The sequence below is a fragment of the Lissotriton helveticus genome, chromosome 3_1 (genome assembly GCF_964261635.1).
Source record: "Lissotriton helveticus chromosome 3_1, aLisHel1.1, whole genome shotgun sequence".
NCBI lineage: Eukaryota > Metazoa > Chordata > Amphibia > Caudata > Salamandridae > Lissotriton > Lissotriton helveticus.
Window position 1 is genome coordinate 466958897 of NC_136061.1, and position 24602 is coordinate 466983498.

General features: G+C 42.0%; 1 protein-coding gene across 8 annotated transcripts in view; it reads left to right on the forward strand.

The window, feature by feature from the left end:
• Window positions 1-24602, forward strand: part of LOC144822619 (uncharacterized) — a 502963-nt gene that overhangs the window by 33046 nt on the left and 445315 nt on the right. For 4 of the 8 annotated variants that reach the window (XM_078680356.1, XM_078680354.1, XM_078680355.1 and 1 more), the window contains exon 2: window positions 5187-5231. The exons of 1 other annotated variant lie outside the window; for it this stretch is intronic. In XM_078680356.1, the coding sequence (XP_078536482.1) occupies window positions 5187-5231 (45 nt within the window). Of the gene's footprint in view, window positions 1-5186; window positions 5255-24602 lie in introns of all 8 variants that reach the window. 3 more of the 8 variants (XR_013608648.1, XR_013608647.1, XR_013608649.1) reach the window with 1 other exon arrangement.

Genomic DNA, 24602 nt, shown 5'->3' on the forward strand with positions numbered 1-24602 from the left:
GCGCGCAGCGGGCACGCCGGCGGCGCCCGTCCGTGCCTGGACGTCTCCAGATGCCAGGCACGCTGGTGGTTCCCAGTCTGGGGGGCTGAGTTACACCAGGGAGCACTTGATGTCCATTGGGCTGCGCAGTGGATAATGTGGTCTGCATCAGGGGGTTGTAGAGGAAGGTCCTTTTTGCTGTCCAAAATGTGGTTATAGTGTCCGTTCCCCAGTGCCCACCACTTCTCCCAGACCTACCATGAAAATACTACATCTGAATGTCCGTTCTTTGAACACTACATGGAGGTCTACGACCTCATTGAGGACGAGTCGCCTGATGTGCTTTTTATCACCGAAACTTGGCTGACTGATGCCTCAGTGGCTGAACCTGGTCTCGCCCTTCCCCTGGGGTTTAGTACCTTAACCCTTAATAGGGAGTCTAGAGGTGGAGGTATAGCAGTGATTTTAAAAACTTGTTACAACTGCACTTTCCTTAAGGAGGACGTGGCTGGGTGCGAACGTGCCTGCTTTGCTCTCTCCTTTCATGCACACTCCTTCATTTCTGGTCTACTAGTTTATCGTCCCCCAGGAGCCATTTCCAACTTCAAGGTAGCCATCATCAATGCCGTTGGCGTACAGGCGTCGAACTTTTGCCTTATTGGGGACCTTAATCTTCATTTTGACCACCTCAATGACCCCGAAATTAGCAGCTTGCTTCCTGATTTCGATGCTTGCCAACTAAAACAGTTGGTACTGGGCCCCACCCACTCAGCCGGGCATTTACTTGACCCGGTCTTTTCCAACATCCCTTCTCTTTTGGTTGAGACACCTAGCCTGATGTGTTGGACTGATCATTTCTTAGTTACTTTCTTCATCCCCCGCTCCACGGTCATACCTAGAACTAACCTCAAGGCCACTCTCAGACGTTGCTGGCATAAACTTAATATAAAAGATCTGTGTTCCACCCTGACATCCTCCCGCTCTGTTTTAGGCACTGGCCCCGAGCAAGCCTATAATATTTTCTGTGACTGGATACTCCATGCTCTAGACTCCTTGATTCCAGCCAAATAGTCTAAAGGGCGTTGTTCGAAGTCTAATCTCTGGTTTGATGACTCCTTGGCTGCTTCGCACAGCTTCTGTAAAAAGCTAGAATGCGCATGGAGAGGGGCCTAAAACCCTGGGGCAAAAAAGCTATATCAGGATGCGATTAAACGCTATCACAAGGCCATACATCAGGTTCGTTCGGCCTTTCTCACCAATGAGATTAAGGCCAGCAACAATCCTGCCAAAAGTATCTTTAAAATACTCCATGATTTTAAAACCAGGAAAGATCCCTCTACTGCGTGGACCACGTCTGAACAACAATGCGAGGACTTAGCCACTTCCTTTGTTCAAAAAGTTGAAACTATTTATAAATCCTTTGCCACTGTTCCTACGGACTCCGCTTCAAATGCTATCCTTAGGCCCACCACTATCCTAGCAGCTATCCCTCCTATCTCCCACGACATATTCCTTACTTTAAGTAAGAGGGTCAAATCTGGTTCCTCTACTGATCCCATGAATCCTGCCCAATTCAGAGATGCTCTATCGGTTTTATTGACACCTGTATGTCAGATCATAAATTCTTCTTTTACCACGGCAGTAGTGCCCACGCCTTGGAAAACAGCGAGGGGGGTCCCCTTGCTGAAAAAACCCACTCTGGGCCCAACTAAACGGAAAAACTTTCGTCCCATATCCCTGCTACCCTGGGTCGCAAAAATTGCGGAAGACCACGTTAACATCATTCTTTCTGGCCACCTGAGCAACACTGGCACCTTAGATCGCTCCCAGAACGGGTTCCGCCCAGGCCATAGCACCGAGACCGCGCTTGTAGCATTGTGTTAACATCTACGAACTATCCTGGATGAGGGACAGACTGCGGCTCTCATCCTACTCGACCTCAGCGCAGCGTTCGACAAGCCTCCCATAAGATCCTCTTGGGCCGCTTGGAGGAGGTGGGGTGGTAGGTCCAGCCCTGGAGTGGTTCCGTTCATTTCTATCTGACAGATCATTCCAGGTTGCGGCCCCCCTTTCCTCTCTCATGCTCATGCTATCAAGCAGGGGGTTCCGCAGGGCTCGGCATTAAGCCTGGTCCTGTTTAACCTCTATGTTCAACCACTGACGGCGGTTGCAAGGGACTATGGTTTGACCATGATCTCGTACGCCGATGATACGCAGCTGGTGGTGTCCCTCTCTGAAGACCATACTCGGGTTGCCGTGCATTTTCTGGATGGCCTTGCAGCGGTCACACAGTGGATGACCACCAATTGCCTGCAACTCAATGCCAACAAGTCAGTGGTGCTGCTGGTGGGGAAAGACAAGGGACTTTGGAGCAAACATTGGTGGCCGGATTCTTTGGGCAGTGCCCCCACCCCTAAGTTGGCTGCAAAAAACCTAGGGGTTTGATTTGACTCTAAGCTGGATTTCCAAGAACATACCAAGAAGATCGCTGGCACCTGCTTCGGTCTCCTCCGGGGTCTGCATCCTATGCTAGGCTTCTTTGACCCTCCCACCCGCCAGCTGATAGTCCAAGCAACTATTCTGTCTAGGGTTGGACTACGCTAACTCACTTCTATTGGGAGCCAACAAGGCGGAAGTTACGCGCCTCTTAAGCTGCCCGAGTTCTTCTACGGCTCCCCAGACCGTGCTCTGTGTCGGGCTCATTGTGGCGCCTGTACTGGCTGCCTGTGCCTCAAAGGATTCAATTTAAGGCACTCTGTCTGACCTTCAAAATTCTAAAATGGTCCTCTCCTGAGATTCTGTCTAACCTGATGATCCCCTATGTACCCACACACCAGCTGCGCTCGGCCGAGCATCTCCTGGCCACGGTCCCCCGGGTGAAGCGCCTCAGAGCTGGGGGTCTGTCCTTTCAGTATCTTGCTGGTAAACTTTGGAATTCCCTCCCTGTGCAGATTCGCCGTCTAGACTGCCTTCTGTCCTTCCGTAAAGCAATTAAAACTTTTCTATTTCCTAGGGCCTAGATTCCTTTCTTAGGGCCTAGCTCCTGTACTCCGTTGACATAGCTAAAAGCGCCGGGACGCCTCTTTGCTGAAGCAGTTGCCGCGCTATATAAAACTTCCAAATAAATTTAGCACTCAAAGTATCTCAAAGATTAATGGTTATTAGTAAAAAACGAGTGAATGTGTTTTATGGCATCGTCTTCATACAGATATTGAAGAGCAGTGTCGGAGAACTTTGTAATGTTATGGCAATATTTGACTTACTGCAGCAGTACCATCACCTGTGGGTTTACCAGTATGTGTCCCTTGATCAGGGTGAGGGTAGATGTGAGTAGGTCAAGCCTGGGCAGTGCATGTTCTGATCTGCTAGGCATGCTGTATTTGAGTATGGACCTGAAGCGCTGCCCTCTCCCTACCCTTATTTGTCATTGGCTTTTGTCATTGTCCTTCATAAATGCGGGCTTCTGATTTGTTAATAGTCTTGTTAGTCCCTCCTTATTACCGCCTTGTCTTCATTTGTAACCTGCCATGAGGACTGGCCCTTCACTTCTGTTTTTACACGGTACATCTTATTTAGTCTGTAAGCACTACTTTCTTTAATGAGTTTCTACTACTGACTGTAGGCACAACATGATTTCCAGCAATATTCAGCGCACCATGCCAGCTTTAACTTTTCAAGCAGCCCGTGACAATGACGGCCACTTCTTTGAAATGCGATAGGTCTTGCATTTACAAAAGTATGAGCTATTAGCATTGTAAATAACAATGTATTTTTATTCATGTGTTAATTATCTAAACAGATAAATAAAAGTCATTGTCAGTTATAATGCCAGTAGCCTAAACTCTCGTGAATGCGAGACATATTGAACTGCAAATGCTTTTTTTTTTAAATGTGAGAATTGAATCTGCTGTGCCTGCACAGATGGCAAGCAAACACAATTTTATGTATAAACAAATCCTCTGCACACTTTCAAAAGTAAATACATAAAGTTACATACAATATCACAATGATGCTTGTCTATATTTTCAGATGTTTTTAATTCAAGATCTTTAAGCCTTCTTAGCCAACACGTGTTTTGTCACTCTAACAGGTGATTAACCCGAGACTTATTCAGGTCTAAGGGAATATATAAACAGGTACTTGTTCATGTATGCAATGGTAGAAAGAACACTTTACTTTTCACATTATTGACAAAATTACTTCGATGACTTGTGTGAATTTCAAAATAGTGAATAGAAAGAACTGTGTGGAAATCCATGTGAAACTGGTGTCGTACATGCTTCTCGTACAACTTCTTTGTGCATCCATATATCAATGGGGGAAAGAAAGAACAGGCAAAGCCCCCAATCATTTATGTTATCGCTATAAAACACACTGGTGCAGTTGGTGTTTGAGACTCCCTTACAGGAGTAATCCTGTGGTTGGCAAGGTTCGGGCATGCAATCAACCTATTTTGTTTTATTATCTATTTTGTTATATTTGTGTTGACGTAGTGTTCCCTCATGCTGTCACTAAATAGTAAATACATGATGACTATATTGTGTAATCAAACATGTATAAAAGAACGTATTTTGTTATAATATGATACCTGAGGTCAGTTTCAAATAGTCTCTAAGTAACAGAAAAGGGCACATCAGCTAAAGAGTGGCAGCCGGTACATTCTAATAAGGTGTACTAGCTACCATGGAGGATCCCCCTACCTTAGTTCCAGTGATAATTCCAACCCGGAAGGGGTTCCACTAAGTCCTATAAATTGTGCTGCTTTAGGAGCATATGACTGGGCCCAAATGGGGTTGGTGTGGTGGACAAAAGAACAATGGATTACATCCAGATCTTGGTCACTGGGCTGAATGTTTGCATTGTTCAGCTTTCTGTCCATCATTTCTTCCTTTTGCTTTTGTCGACCTAAGTGGGAAGGGTATGCCCAGATGTGAATCCCATGCTCAATGGACCACTGGACTCAAGCTAGCCCTGTTGATTATGGGTGATGCCCCTAAACTGGTCCCAGGATGCATGTTTCTGGTCCACTGAGGACCTGGCTTTGTAGTTCAAGCTGGACTGTTCCCATTACAACCAGGGTCAAGACTGATTTACATTCATATAGCAGTATGTTTAGCTTCTGTTTTACTGAGTGTGAAAGTCTTTCTACAAATGTGTTTGATATCTATTTTGCTGTCTTATAAATAATTCTTTATTTTTCTTTTTAGTGGGATATCATTGGTTTTTGCTGTGTCTCTGCAGAGTAGGTGCTGGTGAGTGTAGCTGTCTCTGGCAAGTGAGTCATATCATTTTTGAGTGTATAGATCCTGGTGATAAAGCCACACCTTGTTTATTACTTATTTTGCACAGTGTTGGTTGTTGTTGTTGACTTGTTTCAAAGTCTCCTTTCTTAGTCAGGATTGTGGCTAGCCACAATATTACAGCTCAGCAGGCTGTTAGTGTGCTTTTTGAGTCTTCCCCTTACCATGATTCACAGACTGACTCTGCATCTGAGGCACAGGAGGGAGTGGAAGATTATGGCAGTGAGTTTCCTTGTCACTATGAATCATCAAAAATGAAGCCACTCTTTGTGCAGATGAAGTGCCTGTTTTAGGGGAGGACATTGATGTGCCTGCAAGAGGCATCCGGGCTGCAGCCTTGGCTGCAAGACTTCCCATTGGAAGAGCTGACCTATGGGCTACCCCAGGCATGGTGCAGCTGGCATTGCCAGACTTTACTGGTTTTACAGGGGGTAGAGTGGATGCTGAAACCTTTTGGCTAATACATTATTTTCAGTTTTTTGTGGATGATGTATTTTTGGCGGAGAATGTTAAGCATACTAAATTGTATGCTGAAAAGCATTTGAGGCACAACAGTGCCAGACTTAGGCCTCACTGTAGAGCTCACCAGTGGACTCCTACAAATCTGGAAGAGTTGAAGAACTTGGATTTACCTTTTTTGATGGGCTTGATAAGGAAGCCATCAATGTCTTCATATTGGTCTACTAGTCCCTTGCTGGCAATGGCAACGGCTACATTTCCAGTAATCATGAGTCATGATCGGTGTTTGCTTCTGCTTCGGATGCTGCATTATGTCGATAATGGTTAGCAATGCCACAAGATCACCCTGATTGCGACCGTATTTTTAAGATTCGGCCTGTCATTGATCACTTTGTAGATCAATTTTCTAAGATCTATGCTCCAGGGAAAAAAATAGATGTTGATAAGTCTTTGGTCTTGTTCAAGGGCTGCTTGGTTTTTAGGCTGTATATTACTAGCAAGAGAGCACACTAACGAATTAAGATGTATATGCTGTGTGACAATCGGACTGGATATGGCTTTAGTTTCAGGGTGTACACCAGTAGCGATTACAAGATTGACACCCCTTGAGAAAATTGTGTGGGAACTTGGTAGAGGACTTTTTACAAATGTCACCATTTATATGTAGATAACTTCTACACTGGCATGCAGCTGTTCAGGGAATTGGTCAAAGTAGGCACTGTTGCTTGTGGCACAATCCTCTTTAACTGAAAAGGCTTCAAAAGCTTAAGCGAGGACAGTGCAGTGAGTTGTATAGCGGGGAACCCCTTGCTATGAAGTTTGCAGACAGGAGAGATGTCTACATGCTGACAACCCTTCATCATGAAAGGACTTCATCTGTGACTGTTTGGGGTAAGGTTGTTGAAGAACGCAAACCTGTGTGTATTTTAGACTATAATAGGCATATGGGTGGTGTTGATAGAGTAGATTAGAGGTTGGAACCTTTCACTGGTCTTCGTAAGTCTTTCATTGTGTATAAGAAGTTGGCTATCCATCTTTTCCACTTGACAACCTTTAATGATTTTGTTGTATTTAAAGATTGTTCTATTGAGTCAACAATGACTTTTGTTTCAGGAGTCTTGTTGTAGTGGGAAAGGGAAGTGCTCCTAGACTTGGAGTGGTGAAGGAAGTGGCTAGATTGAAAGATCGCCACTTTCCTGATCACATTCCTCCCGCGCCCACTTTCCCAGTAGGAGATGTAGAGTCTTGCTATGAAGTTTGCAGACAGGAGGGATGTCTACATGCTGACAACCCTTCATCATGAAAGGACTTCATCTGTGACTGTTTGGGGTAAGGTTGTTGAAGAACGCAAACCTGTGTGTATTTTAGACTATAATAGGCATATGGGTGGTGTTGATAGAGTAGATCAGAGGTTGGAACCTTACACAGGTCTTCGTAAGGCCTTCATTGGGTATAAGACGTTGGTTATCCATCTTTTCCACTTGACAAACTTTAATGATTTTGTTGTACTTAAAGTTTGTTCTCTGACTTTTGGTCAGTTTCAGGAGTCTGTGATAGGCAGCCTTGTTGTAGTGGAATAGGCAAGTGCTCCTAGAGTTGGAGTGGTGGAGGATGTTGCTAGATTGAAAGATCATCACTTTCCTGATCACATTCTTCTCAAGCCCACTTTCCCAGTAGGCAATGTAGAGTCTGTTGGCAAAGAGGTATGCAGAAGGAGACTCCTATGTACTGCCCCAAACGTACTTCTGTTCCTGCACTGTGTGTGCCTGCTTGTTTTTAGAATGTAACACACAAAAAATAATGTTTGGGAGCATCCATGAGAGGTAAAGTGAACTGCCTGGTCTTTATTATTTTATATTTTTTGTTCAGTTTAAAGGTTGGCATTAGTGCAATATATTTAATTTCAGCTTTTGTGTTTGCAGTTTTGTATCTACCTACAATTTGTTTTTGTTTTCTTTCTTGTATTAAAAAAACCTAAATGTGATGGTGGTGTGTGTAGCCTGACAGTGTGCATGGACTGGTTCTTGGATGGCGGTGTGTGGACTGGTGCTTGGCGGCCAGTGTGCGCGGACTGGGGCTTGGCTGGCAGTGTGTGTGGACTGGAACTTGACTGGCATTGTGCGCGGACTGACTGATGAATCAGCTCTCCATATTTAAAAATAAATACAGTCTGAAAAAAAGAAAACTGAGATCCTTATTCATAAACCATGAAGCCAAAAGCCGAGTGGTTTGTAAATGTCACAAAAATATGGCAATATAGGACCACATTAAGGGCAGATAATTTAAATGACAGTGAAAGTTCCAACTGTTGTAGAGAATATAGTTTGTATTTTACAAATTATATTTATTTTCATTTTAGAATAGATTCCCTGCAAAAACCAAAGCATATGTCATACATGTAATGAAACATAATAAAAGGTGTGCTTATAAGAAAGGGGTTATCGATAAAGATACTAAAATAAACAGTACTCCGGTTGAAGATATTTTCATCAAGACTGAAATTAAGACCAGTTAGCATTTATTAAAAAGGAGAGGTACAATTGACAACATTTATGTATGCTTTTTTGATGCCTATCATGTTCGCTCCGGAAACATCATTCTCTTTACCAGGATTGAACCATAGAAAATTAGTAACACGAGTAGATAGGACATTTTAAACAGTCGCTGTAAGAAAGTGAATTAAACCATTTTATCAAACATTCACCTGAAACATAGGGTGAAAGTGAGTTGCTTCGTATTCAAAAATATCGAGCCCAAATAGCTTATTTGCTCCATACACGTTTTCCTTGCATTTTATTCAATTTATAAATTCTGTGCTACTAGCACTGACTTGTGATTCCTATGTCCGTCATCAGTTCTGGGTAAGTGGGTTGTAGAAACTTATCATTTTCTATTGCATTGTAAGTTATCACCAAGATCCACAAAGTGCATCAACCAGTACTCTTTTGAAGTGCAAATCGCATTAAACCTTTTGACGTTGTTTGAACCTTTTGCTGCACATTGACTTGTGCTTTGCTAGTGCACACCATCCTGGGCCTGCACAGGGTTATGTAATGATGTGTAATGTTGCCTAATTGTTTGGTATTTGTTGACAAGAGTGTCCTTTAGCCTGTTAAAATATGTTAAAATGACTCATTGTGAGCACATGTCCATTGTGTTGTGTGCCTGTGTGTGCATGCACTACAAGAAAAAAATGTTGCCATAGTGTACCCTTATTTGTACAATTAGCACATTGTTATTTTCAGCCACTTGCAAAATTTAGTTTTTTGTCTTTTAATCTTTTCGTCTCAACTATGATTTGTAAAAATGATATAACGTTGATATCACCCCAGCAAATTCCAATGAAGGAACATTGCTTCATTTGTAATAAAAAAAATCCCCTTTACACTAGTTAGTCATTTTTAAATCAATATGATGATTGCTTTTCCTAACACCTTACTTTTTCATTTTTTGTGTTTAAGTATTTATTGTTTAAATAGTTCTCATAGAGATGCATATGAAGTTGCTTATTCTTTAGGCCTGAATTAGAATAAAAATTCCTTCAACATAATCATATGTTGTGCAAACGTTTTAGAGCCACTTGATATTTGGAATGTTTGTAAAGCTTTGGCTGTTCTCTATAATTTCTACATACAGTTATTATCGCTACAGGCACACGTTTTTTTTAAAATGTCAAACAGGCACAATATAAAAGGCAATTGAGAAAACTGAGAAATAAATTACATATGATTTAATGTGTGGTTGAAAAAAACTTGGACAGGAAGTCTGGTGAGGGCCGTTTCAACAGTGAAACATTAAAGAAAAGAGGCAAAACAAAATATATGTAGAATGTAAAATTGGAGAACTATTCCTGAACCTTCTCAGATTATGAAGTTCGTTGCTAAATCTAGGTTTCAGAGTTTCCAAACTTGGTCAACGTGTGCCTACCTGTCCCATTTGCTATTGGAACATGTCCCACAGCATCAAGGGACAGATATACAACCATTTTTAGCTGTTGCAAATGGGCTTTCAGGCCATTTTAGACCGCTAAAATTGCTTCCGCTTTCTGTTGTGCGAGTCGGTAACCTGTTATTTGCCACGGGCTTCCCTTCCTAATAGCGAGTCGCAAGGGCATGTACAAATGTTTTGCATCTGGAATACAGTTGCAAAACATCTGCAGTTTATTGCTTTCTTCAAGTAGGTGTTAAGTCACTCGAAATGTGAGGGGGTCCACAGCGGACCCCTTCCCTTTTGTGACTGGCCGCAAAAAATGTTTTTTAAGAGCAAGCAGTGGTCCCTCGGACTGCTGCCTACTCTTAAAATATGAAAAAGAAAAGCTTCATCTTTCTACATCCCATTTTTCTTTGAGGAAAACAAGCTACATTAAAAAAAATGCTTTATTTAAAAGCAAACACAGACATGGTGGTCTGCTGTCTCCAGCAGGCCCCCATCTCTTTTTTATTGCCCATTCCCTATGAGTCGCAAATTGAGACCTGCCTCATGAATATAGTTAAGGCAGGTCATTTGCGACCCCATTGGGAAACACTAATGTGTCTGGAACACGTTAATACCTTTCATTTTGCAAATCGCAAATTGCGAGTCACTAAAAATGGCAATTTGTGAGTTGCAAAATGTATTAGTCATACATCTGGCTGCAATTCCACTTTTATGGACTGTCCTTCTTAGTAATTATTATGTGTATATTTTATTGTAACATATCCAGCATAAATGCCTTCACATGAGGTGCATAGTCTCACACAAATATATATTTATTTTAACATAGCTAGAATTATGGTCCACTAAAACTAACAAACAGCTAATATTACCCATTGTGCATGGTACCATTTGCGTCCATAATCTGGTAGCCAAGGCAATAGAGTTAAACATCACCCGTCCCTGCCTGAATTTCTTAATGCTTCCTGTGCTCATATAGAGATGTGGAGTCTTTCCATGGTTGGACCAACTGTAAACATGCAATCAAATCACTGAGATAAACAATGTTATTTTTTTCTCTTACTGTAATACCATCACAATTGATTGAGCCCCATATAGCACCGAATGCTTGCTATACACCATATTTTTCCACAAACCTGAATCTCAATATGACTTGATTTCTGGACAACTAGAAAACATACGTTTATGTTAAACTTTTAATGGATGATACCTAGGCCACTAGATTGGTTATCCTGTCCTCCATTTACTACGTTTGGCACTCTAATATGAAATTAAAATAACTTAGACAGTACTGTGATCTAAACTTGGTAATGGAAAAGGTGGTAAGCCCCATCTTCAAAAATTAATTAAGTGTATCAAAATATATTTCCATTCCTAGCCAGTTTGGTCATTTGGCATCCCAGCCTTTTAAATCGGCCATCCAGTGCTACTACGATTTCATAATAAAAATATTTTATGGGAATTTAGAACATTGGAATGTTGGGAGCTCCATTGAAAACAATGGAGTGCTCTGGGCTTATAATGGCTGGTATAAGCCTGGAGCACCAACATTCCAATGTTTCTTTGTTCACAGCTCAGGCTGTGAACAAAGGCTTCAGGGAACCTGAGGGGATTCCAATCCCCTCACGCTCCTAAAAGGCTTTGTTTTTTTTGTTAGAACATTCTGCCCTCTAGTGACAGAATGTTCTAATAGCCTTATAGCCCTTCCTAGATGGGCTATACCGCTATTAAAGTCCCTCTCCCTTGTTAAAGGCCCTCGCCTTCGGCTCGGGCCTTTAACGCTGGAGAGGGCCTTTAATAACCGGTATAGCCCTCTACGGCGGGCTATAAGGCTATATTAAAAAAAATTAAAGACCAGCAAACATATTTTGGTAACTGATTCATACTAATTTGCTCATAATTCGGGACATCACATTAAATTGTTAATTAATTATGTAAGCGTGCATTGATCATATAGTTAATGCAAAAGTTAAAACCTGGAGACAGCTATGCAGAATTGGCATGTGACTTAAAGGCCTCGGCTAATATGTTGTCATTCAATAATGTTTGGGATACATTTTGTTTAAAAACATTTTTTGCACCTAGCACCCTAGACCACCCACAGCCAATGCCAGAATGATGATAATGTTACATTTTACATTTTTAAGATGTTTAGCAGGGGCAGAGACTTGAACTAAATCAAAAGGCGGTAGGGTTGAAATAGAAATGCTAGCGCACAAGAAGACAGCAGCAATATCGTGCCCCTATTTAGCTCATTTAGTGGCTAGTTCAGCCAGTAGTAAGTCAGCGAATTTGGAGAATTTACAGAAGGAGTGGAAAAAACAGCAGGCAAATCTGGGCCTGTTTTATGGACCCAGACAAAAGCAAAAACCGCAGTTTCTTCATATTTGAAAAAAGTTACTGGGAGATATATCGTGAGTGCAGGTAAAAAGGGCAAGAACTGAGGTAACTAAATCATCTTTATCAAATTAGCTTGCCATAAAATTGTAGGAGGAAGTTACTCCCATTTATTGAGACGTGTCATTGTCTCCTTCAGAATAGGTGCATGGGTAATTGGTCTCAAATTATCACTGCTTGTATTCAGTCATATCCCCATCCCCATGTACATCAGTTACATGGTGAAGTGTTTGTTGTCTGATAGCAAAGGACCAGTATGTGGAAGATGCGATTCACAAATGTTTAACTAGTATCACAAAACCGTGCCAAAAGGAACAGTGATAGCCGCCATTGCTGGGGTTTCAGCAATAGGACAGTATGTAAGATCACTGTCAGAATATCGGAACCAAACATTTGGGCGGACAGAACATTGTGTCAAAAAAATTGAGGACCCACATATCAAGACGGTAAGAACAAATAGGTAAGTATAGATTTAGTATCTTAACTCCACATCCATGTACCTTGAAAATACGTATATCTTCAAGGTACACATATGTGGAGTTATATATACTAAAACTGTACTTAGCTATAGAAACTTACCTTCGCAATATTTTGTCCCACGATAATGCTGGTTCCAATGTTCTGTCTAAACACCCTTAGGTCACAACCAATAGGTTATCAGCATAGGACATAACTTTGATTTGATCAATTCACTGGAAGAAAGTGTACACTACTCAACATAAGTTGCAAATATGGGTCCAAGTATAAATGGCAAGCCATGCATAGATACTGTCTTTGTTGAGGGTCCCAAGACATTTCAAATGGGTCTGAAAAGTGTCTGTTATTGCGGTGTTTTTCAGCCTCTGCTAATTGAAGAAGAGCAACAGCTAGATTGCTATGTCCATTTGTATTTCAGCCTAGAAGGAACACATATTGATAAAGTTTCACCAACAGGGTAATAACGTTTTTGACTTTAAGGGGCAAAGATAAGTGTATATGTGGTAGTCAGAACATAACAGTGAAATAGGATTATATGAATTTGGACCTTGGGGACATGTACTTGGGTCATTACGATGTCAGGTGGAAAGTCTCCTCCCGACAGTCGGAATCTCCTCGACTGTAGGAACGATTCTGTTCTCGGTAGGAAAGCTCACGTGCTCTTTCCGCTTGGATTCCCATCGACCTCAATGGGAGCCTGTGTGCCACGCGCGTACCCAGGATGAAAAGGGGTGGGTGGGGAAAAGCGTGCACCCTGTGGCAGGCAACCCATGGTGCCTGCCACACCGTGCATGCATGAAAAGGGAGAACCCATGGGTACCCCCTGAGACCAATTCAGAGGGTCTCTGGCCCCTGCCACAGCCCCCCAAAGTCTAATTCCCACAGCCGTTTAGTCCTGGCAAAACCAAGTTTATACAGCTGTATGAATCATGCACCGTACTCGCACGTTCGGAAACTGGCTCCATCGAGTGGCACAAATCGGCTGTGAATGAGTCGGACTGACAGGATTGGGTTCGGAAATGATTTGGTCTGTGCGGACGAGATCTTAGCATTGTACTTGGTCATCCAGAACAGGGGACGATTCGGTCGGAATCATAGGCTTCAAATTAGATTTGCTCGTTACAGAACCTGTCTGGAGGCCTTCTGACCAAGATCGGAATCCGCCCTGTGTCTGAGACCTTCTGACCGACTCGGTTGGTTTATATTCCAACTGCCCGATTACGATGTTCACCGTCGGGATGTCAACCGTGCAGTCATTCTAAATTGGTTTTGAGCGACTCACAAAGTATTACTGTCGGTCGGAACCACATCGTACACCCCTATGGACAGCTTTTTTGCCCTCAGGATTACGATTTCGATTTCAAACAGCCTTTCCGCATCAGCCTGTCCGACATGTGAAGGCTGTCGAAAGTGACTTTGGGGGCCCCTGACAGGGCACCCTAGGCTTGCGGCCCGCGGTTGATGGAAGAAGGGATACCCATGGGACCTCACTGTAAAACCCTGCACTGTATGGCATGCACTGTGGAGTGCTTGCAACAGGGAGCATAATTTTCCACACCACCCCATTTCTCCATAGGACCTGTGTTCTGGCCGGTTGAACACTAGCTCCCATGGGAAACATTGGAACTCCAACCGAAATGTGTTCGGTCGCATCGTAATTCGGCAATCGGACCCGCTGACCGCAAGTCAGTTGGTCCGGATTCCGAGTAGGTGTCGGGTAGAGGCATTTTCCCTGACATGAGCGCCTTAAAGTATTGTGTATAGTCTGCAATAAATATTGTTTCAATGCCTACGGTTAAGTCTGATTACATAATGAAGTGGAGTGTAAGCCTCCATGAAATTGTAAAAAGGCAGTGATTTTAACAGATTATGTTTTAAATAGTTGCCCTTCCTGACCTGTAATTGCTAAAATAAACTGGTGGGTTAATTTGTTTTGATCATGAAAATTGAAAAGGATGATTAGTGATCTAACTTATTTGAGATCGAATATTAGCTATTTTACCCCATATAATAGGGTACTGAGCAGCTTTATTTAAGTTTTAGAATGACTATATTACTTATAGCTATGTAGACATACAACTGAAGGTAATACATACAATAACAAACACTCTGTAATGAAAATAAATGATGCTTTAACATAGGAAGTAGTATATAATAGAACATTGCATTAAATACATATAGACTTATGAATTATTCAAAACATTACCAAAAGGAATATTTACACCAATATATGTATATGATCAATGTGGAAATCTGGGTTGTTGGTCGAGTGGGCTGCAAACCTTCCCAAACAATAAACACAAATCTCTTTCAGAATCAACAACAAAAGTTACTTAATTAACTTGTGTATAACCCTCTGGTAGCTCGGCAAAAAGTCGAGGCATTGTGTAAAGTATGTGTTTCGCATTCAAACCGTCATGAAGTGAAAAGACAACAGAAGAAAAATCACAAACCAATTTAGAAAATGTCCAAAAATTAGAGGACAGCAGAACAAAGAACATCCAACCAGTTGAACAGAGCTATGAAATTTTTAAGTTTAAGGTAAAAACTTCCACCTAAAAGATCTAAGTTACAACCACGGACATCTAGCCCATGAGACCAGGTCAAAGTCCAAAAATATGGTAGACAGGGATGGAGCATGAGTCAGATGGAAGAAGTGGCTTGTGAATGGTCAGGGCATACTTTCAGATTTATAGGAAATTTCTGCATAAATGTGTCTGAAAAGGTAAAGGCTGCAGGTGGTGTCCAAGGAGGAGTCGTCATTGTTGGGGGGGCTGCAAGGCAAAGTCACAGTGAAGTTTGGGATTTTGGCTATCTGGGCATCTTTAACACCACAACCAAGGGTCCAGAACTACACTGGCACCACTTGTAAGGTTAGGACTCACTGAGGCTAGGTCCAGGTGCAGGTTCAAGGTGATTGGAGCCTTTTGCCCCTGAAACTCTGATCAAGAGGCCAACTGACTAGCTCTTGTAATCACTCAGGAACTCCTTGGTTCATGAAGTGGAACAGGGCTAAAACAGCAGGGCTCAAGGCTGGCTTCAGGCAGCAAAGCAGCCCTTCCAGGTGCAGCAAACCTTGCTTCTGAAGTAACCTGCAGGACAAAGAAGCAGGCAGTCATTTGAGAGTCCTTCTACAGATCCAGAAAGTGAACTGATGTGTGGGTTTGAGGGTCCTGTCTTTGTACCTGATGCCTTCTTTAAAGTAGGAGACTTTTCTAGAGAACTCCCTTTGAAGTGGTTGAAGTTGCTTCCTTTCCCTGCCATGTCTCCCGGCTGTCTAAATGAACAATGTAGGGTTGACAAGTCATTTGTGTGAAAACAAGGCATAGCCTATTGATTTGCCAGGTTAAGTTGTGCCCAGATCTCCCCCCCCCCCCCCATCATGCCGGAGATGGCCCATCCAGGCACACCTATTCTCTCTATAGAGTGGCTGTCTGGGAGGGATAAACAAAGTCCAGCTACCAACTACACCCAGTCATGTGGCCCAGGAACAGGCTACAGGAACAACATAGTTAGGGCAGAGAACTGCCAACTATCTAAAAGTAGCATTTTGAAATCTGTCACTTAAAATCTGACTTTGCCATGGCAAGGCAAACGGCAGACAGACACTACAAAATATCTGCCCTTGAAGGGTTCACGCATTTTGTTGGAATTGACTGTGAATTAAATTCGATTTCTGTTGCCTTTTTTTCACCTTATGGGTCTAATAGTGGCTTGACGATCTCACAAAGATTAATTATTTGGAGAGATAGAATTGCTCTATATATATATATTTTTGCAAAAGAAGTTTGTGGATAACTGTTTGATTGATTACATATGTGTTATTTGTATAGTAGTTGTAAATATGTATAAATGTATTTTGTATTGTGTACAGGTGTATATAAAGTGTTCTTCTTGCCTATGAAAAAAACAAATACTATCAAAATAATGAATAAAAGGGTTAAATAAAATTACCCATACAAACAAATTGACTTGCTTTTGTTTGTAGTCTCAGAGTTTAGAGAGACTAATTAAAGTGGGAGGGCTAGCAATTCTTTCTTTTACTGGAGATGGCCCATCCAGGCACACCTATTCTCTCTATAGAGTGGCTGTCTGGGAGGGATAAACAAAGTCCAGCTACCAACTACACCCAGTCATGTGGCCCAGGAACAGGCTACAGGAACAACATAGTTAGGGCAGAGAACTGCCAACTATCTAAAAGTAGCATTTTGAAATCTGTCACTTAAAATCTGACTTTGCCATGAGCAGGTTTTATATTACAATTTCTCAGACATCAAACACCACATTTTTACCTGTTCCCAATCAAATGTTAGCACTTATTATGAAACGTAATTAGGCAACACAATGTTATCTTATGGGAGAAATAGACCTCAGAGCAGTGAAAAAAGAATTTAGGAATTTTTCACTACTAGGACATATGCAACTTAAAATGCATGTATACCATTTTAATTTTGCCATATTTGAAAGAGTGAGCACAATCATGTTGGCACTGTTTAGTAGCCAACAAATTTGGTAAAATAGGAGGGTGAAGGCAAATGTTTTTAGGGAAGACCGCATTAAGGCTGGCAGGTCTAACAATCAATAATAAAATTAGCAACAACAAATGGAGAAAGGAAAAACAGAGAGGCAAAGGAATGAATAGTGGGAAAGAAATTAAAAGTAGGAATATCAAGAATTAAATAAGAAGTGAGGCATTCCTAATGAGGAACATGGATTATAATATACTAACTGTTCCGATAATATATTAAACACATCTTGTGTCATTTAAAAACACAGTCATTGTGTTATAAAGAATACTCAGAGTGAAGATAGATATAATAATAAATTATACAAATCTAGGTAAAATAAATAAGAAAAATATTTAGATGAATTGTAAGAGGGGACCATGGAGCTTCTCTTTTCCTAGCAAGCAAGATAGGATAAAATATACTGTATAAAGTTTGTGGTTATAATATTTTTTAATATGCTCCATACCTCCAAACTTCAAACAAAATGTTTTTGTGTTCTTCCAATTGATAAGTTGTTGTAATGTAACTGCTAATATAAGGTTAATTATTTTAACATTTAATATACACTCACTCTGGTGTTCCGATGAACTCCAGAGGAATAAATTGACATATTAAAATGAAAATTTGTTTGGAATTCAGGACCCGATTCACAAAGGTAATTATACTTTTTAGTAAGTTACACCTTGTAGTAAGTGTACTTTGTGTAGCATTCAAATTGGAAGGGCCTCATTCACAAAGGTAACTTACATTTGTGGGTAAGTTTACACTTTAGAGTAAGTTCAGTACTTGTCAGTGTTCACAAACCACACTTTTGTAGTAACTTACACATCTGTAGTAAGTCCAGCACTACATATGGCCAACCACTGGTACTGTAACACACTCCCCTAGTTTGCCAGTAGTTATCTAAGACTAAGGTTGGGGAGTTATAAGAAATTTATTATTTGTGACAAACAAAGATTGGGACGTATTTGCTGATATTAAGGATTTTCGAATGTTCAGCCAAATTTTATTTTGCAAATTAACAAACAAGTTAAAATTAAGATCTCTTTCCTACTTGAGTTCCATCTGTGCCTCTCAGCATCCTAGGATATACATTTTTTATCAAATATTTTATAAAGAGTAGAAGTTGAGCTAACGAAAACACCTAGCAAATAGGGCAGTGTTGTGGGAGCATGGCAGCCAGATAGAGAAGCCGGTTGGGAGCTTCCTCCTCAGGGGTCAGTAAGAATCATAGTGTATTCTCTTTATTTTCCCCGTATTTGACCCACTAACCTGGAGTCCCCTGCCAACATTGCAGCTAATGCAGTTGGTCAAGCTGTGCTAGTTCAGAGTTTCCAAAGGAAGCCAGTTATGCAGTGCATCTCATTAAGATGCAGCACCAGTAGAGTCAGCACAAGCTCACCAGCTTGAAGCACAGCTAGAATACGTGGGGACTCAGCTCCTTGTTGAAGCAAGGAAGCCGGAGAGCATTCAGGCACATACCTGACTAGAAAGCCTAAAAAGTTGCCGGGGTCTAGGAGGCGGGCAATTGGCAATGTAGATGACTAGGGCTGCCTGATGGAAATGGGCAATAGTGTTGTGGCAAATTTAGAATGTAAGAATGCTATTGGGTGTCTCAACTTCTAGTAAGGGAGAGTGTGACTATAGGGAAACAGTGAATGTTAAGATCTATAAACCCCCTTGTTGCAATACCAATGGCAAACCCAGTGGCCGGTAGGGAAAGAGAACAGCAGCAGGTAAACAAAGAGTAAGCGTGAGAAACCTAAAGAGACCACGAAGGAAAGCATCAACAAATAGAGTGCTGACTTAAAAAATAACCCAGTCAATATGAATATTAGAAATGCTAAAATAACATAGTCTCTGAGGTCCTATTTTTTTAAGGTGAGGTTGGTCTCAGGAATTCATCCCAGAGTTCCAGGACAGAGAAAGGCTGGTAATGCCCCATGTTGGAATGTGGGTATGGAGACCAGGTGTATAGAGGGGTGATCGCAGTAAGAGAAAGTTAAGGTGCAGAACCGGCACCCCTAGACCTACCTTTGGCAAATCAGTTTGGCCCCCGTATGATGTAAGACCCAGAAGACGTGATACCATCAGATTCAGTGGAAGTCATTCCAGTAGGGGCAGGCCACGAGGCAATATAGAGCCTAACAACTAGTAACAATAGCTCAGATTGATGGCAGAAAGTTCAGAAAATGATTGGGATTCTTTACCAGGAGATTAAGGGTGGTTTTCCATCTCTGACGTGAACCAGAACGAGATTCAAGAACCTTGCTCAAGTCTTGCTGAAAACATAGTTGGTTTAGCCCAATGCACCAAGGGTTTTGTGAGTAGTGAACAAGAGCAATACACTGTAGTTAACACAAACATGTAAGAGGATGTCCAGTTATATCAGAGAGGTAAAAAGCTAGTGGATAAACTTGAAAGCATGTAAAATAACTCAAGATGGAGTAATTGCAGAGTTCTGAACATGACGGAAGGTGCTGAGGGCAATTATGGTTAGCTTTTTGTAGTGAACCTTTTAAAAGACATACTCCCTCAGGTAACTTCCTCAATAGATCTCATGATCGAAATTCAGAAGGATGAGTTAAGACAGTTGAAATTTAATCCAGGATTCAACAGGGCTCACTTTCTTAGTCATATCTTTCAGGTGTCAAGGAAGATAGATAATGGGAGCTGGGTAACTGATGGAGAGGCTGCGGAAATTCGGAGCCAGTGTACAACTCAGGCTCTGAGCAATGTTGAAAATGATATAAGATGCACACTTTTTATGAACCTGCAGATGTAGACAATTTTATCACACACATCAGGTTGGAGTAGGACAAAAAGTTTAATAAGTACAAGAATTAGGAACACTCGGAGTGAGGATCTCAAAAAGGCATATGGTGAGTTAGCACAAGGTGGGGATCATGCGGGAAAAAATAAAAATATATATGTCCTATAATAGTACAAATTCAATATTAGGTGAAAATGGGGTCAGACTAACAATAAATAGTTACTGGGGAATATTAGAGAAAGCAACCTTTGATCTTGCAATACATAAAAAAGAATATGTTGCAAGTTCATATGCTACAAGAGATCCACTTACTGAGACAAGAATGTGAAGACCTTATGTCACAACATAGATGGGTGGAGAAAGTGGTAGCCATTACTTGTTTACACACCGTGCTTCTGAATAAGGCCTGGATTAGCATTTCAACAGCATTTAGGATACAGTAAATAAGTGCCTCTCATGTGACTGGAAAACAAGCAATGAATCATGGAAAAAAGTGGATTAAATTGGAATAGATATTTTTGAGAAACTGGATTAATTTGTGGCATATTTGTTGTGCATGAAGCAACACTGGTAGTCTGGTCTTCGCCCCACTTCTTTAAGTGTTTCATAAGCATGTGGTTGGGTGGACCACGATTCCGGGCATGCACGCAAACAGATTAAATGTTGATCAAATATATTAATGAAACGTGGAAGAAACAGGCATGCACTCTGTCACCCTCTTTTTTAGGTTAGAGGATCTCCACATTCCCCATTTAATTCCTCCCGCACCCAAAAACAACAATCACTGTAAGAGATATAGGGCATCATTAGGATGAAGTCTGCCCGACATCCTGACGTAAAAAGGGACCACCCGCCATAAGCGTGGCGGTCCCGTGGGGGTAATTAGGATGCGCCCACCACACTGGCATTTTTAACATTGCAGCAGGCGGTGCTTTCAGCATCACCCACCGCAATGCCAAAAATGCATGTAGTGCATGTGCATGCACAACGTGGCAGGCACCACACGGTGCCTGACATGTTGTCCATGCACATGTAGGGGGGTACCATAGGTACCCCTCTGTGCCCCCACACCCCCTCAACATCCTGGGGGCCTGCAACAAGCCCCCAACTTCAAAATCCGCATGCCTTTCCGTGGCTGAGGATGCCTCCCACCTGCACCCTGATATGGATGGCGGTGTCTAGGTGTCATATTAAACCCTTTTCCACCAGGTCGACTTGTCGACCGGGCGAAAAAGCAGCAGTGAAGTGCCATTTTTATTGGGAGACCTGGGAGATCGCTGGGTGGTAGGAAATTTGTCATTTTTCTGATACCAGAAGATTATGACACAGTAATGCAAGGAAAATGTGTGACTAGAATCCCATTTTGAGGTTTGCATGGCGTTATGAGTAAAAAGAATTGTAGGGATCCATGAGAGGCACTCCACCCAGTATTCCCCATTTTTTTAGTTTACAAAAATATCTAAAGTTGGTAGATTTTCCCTAGATACAAACTACACCTTAGCACAGAAAGACAGACAACACAAATATTGCTACACAATCATTCAGTATATAACATTTTATTAACAAGAGAGTTCACAAAAAGGAAATGCACTGTCAATAATTGAAAGGACAAGAAACTGAACCATTGCCTCACAGCTTGTGAGCTATAAAGCCGTGGCAAGGCACCAACCTCTTAAATGCCATTCACACAAATTTAATATGTGACAGACACAAGACCATTCAGACCACCTGCCATGGGCCCAGCACATTACAACATTCATATCAACCGACAGCGCTATTCAAGGGCCCATCACTTTCACATGCCCACATGCCTGACACAGCAACCACACCGGCTGATGGATTGTGTAGACTGGTGTTTGGCTGCCAGTGTGTGCAGTGACCAGCAGCAAGTCACTACTCACACACCACCAGCCTAGCGCCAATCTACGCACACTGCCAGCCAAGCAGCATTCCACGCACACTGACAGTCAAGTTCAATTAATCAGGCGCTTGTTAAGCATGACTACTCACCCGTAAGGGTCTCAAGTCGCTTGGAGTGTGGATATGCAGGTTACAGTCCATCAAGGAGGGCATCTATTGAAGAGCCAGGTATTGAGTTTTCTTGCAAAGAAGGGGAGTGATGTTGTTTGTCTGAGGTGGAGCAGAAAGGCGTTCCAGGCTCTGGCCGCAAGGAAGCAGAAGGAGCGGCCTCCCGATATGGTCTTTCTGGTGCAGGGGACTATGGCGTAGGAGAGCTGGGCTGTTCGTAGTGTCCTTTGGGTGCATGAAATTTGAGTTAGCTGTTCAGGTATGCTGGTCGGGTGTCGTGGAGGGCCTTGTGTGCGTGGGTAAGCATCTTGAAGGTGACTCCAGCCTCAAAGGGGAGCCAGTGGAGTGTGCGCAGGTGCTGGTAGATGTGGCAGTGTCCTGGCAGGTTGAGGACCAGTCTTGCGGCGGCGTTCTGTATGTTCTGTAGCAATCCAGACATATTTCCAGCCAAGAGCCAGTCTACACACACCGCCAGCCAAACGCCAGTCCACCCATACCACCAGCCAAGCACCATTCCACACACACCGCAAGCCAAATGTTAGTCCACACACACTGCCAGTCAAGTTCCAGTCCACGCACACTGCCAGCCAAGCACCAGTCCACACAAACTGCCAGCCAAGCCCTAGTCTGCACACACTGACAGCCAAGCACCAGTCCATGCACACCGCCAGCCAATCGCCACTCCATGCACACTGTCTGGCTTCACACACCACAATCACATTTAGGTTTTATTAATGCAAAAAAAGAAAAGAAAAAACAAATTGTAGGTAAATACAAAACTGAAAACACAAAAGCTGAAATTAAATACATTGCACTAATGCCAACCTTTAAACTGAACAAACAATATAAAACAATAAAGACCAGGCAGTTCACTTTACCTCTCATGGATGCTCCCAAAAATGTGGTACATTCTAAAAACAAGCAGGCACACACAGTGCAGGAACAGAAGGACATTTGGGGGCAGTACATATGAGTTTCCTTCTTCATACCTCTTTGCCAACAGTCTCTACATCTCCTACTGGGAAAGTGGGCGTGGGAGGAATGTGATCAGGAAAGTGGCGATCTTTCAATCTAGATTATCAAAAATGGATAGGACACTTGTTACCACTTATACCAAGAGAAATATATTGTGAAATATATTGTGAAACCCTCATAAGCGTTGTGTATAACGAGAAGCGGTATATCTTGTTCTCCGCCCCACACAAACGTTTTGGCAGCAATCATCGGGTTTGACAAAATTGTGTATTGCCTAGCCTCGCCCGAGGCTTTCTCTGGTTTTTTCGTGGCAGTCTCCAGAGATAAAAAATTCGAATAACCCCAACAGAAGGCACAAAAAGGGATAAAATAGTTTCCAACCGATTAAGATACTCTTTATTATTAGTATCGGTGGACAACTAGTTTAAAAAGAAGTTGGTATGCTCGCTGGAAAATTAGGAATCCATAGCATATATTAGTAGTATTGACAAAACGTCGACATGTTTCTGCTCTGTTGGCCCGTGGGTCTAAGAGCATTCGTCAGGACAAAAAACAACAATAAACAGAGATCTACCTATCACTATTTGTGATGTAGGGGGGTAGAGGTGTAATTTACAATCTTACCCTTACGTGGTTCTATGTAGTCACCTGTAAATTTTAAGAAAAAGAGGGTTGGGGTCACTAGTGGCATTTTACCAAAGTGCGGTTAAAAAGAAGAAATGGAAAAACATTGTACCATTTTCATGCAAGCTCAATTGTGGCATGCTGTTATAGGAAATTGAGAACAATAGGGACATGTTGGCGAGTAAATGGTGGCGACTTAATGCGACATGTAAATTGCAAGGAATGTGACATACCTCTAAATCAGGTGAACTTGAGTATGCGAACCTGACAGAGAAAACGGGGATGATAAGTGTTCGGCACATTTACGTAATGGTAAGAAAGTCCGTCATACCCCATGTGAGGTCTTACCTTAATTGTGTTTAGAAAAAGGTTCCCTCAGGAGATCCCAGGCTATAACAGTATCAGAGAATCAAGGTATTAGTCACTCTGGTGCTATAAGTTGTAGATGAGCGAGGGCGGTGGAGGGACGACTTACCCGCAGCGGAAATGTGTTCCGCGTCTTGTGCTGGCTCTGCCTCCTGGACGCCAAGAGCACGTTTCCAATGGCGTTTTAACTACGCTAATCATAGAGATAGAAATGAGACTTTTGTATACAACCGAAGAACAGCTTCAAAAGTAATTATTAAAAAATTGTATGCCTAATAAGTAATTTATAGGTTATTTACATCATGGTCTCGTAATTATTAAGGCATTGAATCATAGAAATTTATATTTGAAAAATATATATCCTTTGTAAAGGATACGGACTGTACCTGTTCCTTAGGGAGTACATTTGTAGACGGGATGAACTTTGAAATATATATCCTTTGTAAAGGATACGGACTGTACCTGTTCCTTAGGGAGTACATTTGTAGACGGGATGAACTTAGAATCTCATAGGGTTATGAGTGTCAGAACACTAAGTGGACTCTAAATTTTCAGATTAACAAACTGCTAGTATCAGCGTGCGAAGTGGTGCCAGCAAATATCATCATTTAGACCATATTTATTCGTCTTAAGGCGGTCCACCCAGCGTTGTTCTTTTTCGTACAACACTTTTTCAACGTTGGGTGTATTGTCTTGAACTTTCTCTATAACTGTCCACTTCAGGTCTTCAATACTATGTTTTTGTTCGATGAAATGTGCACATAGTTTGGTTGTGTTCTTTTT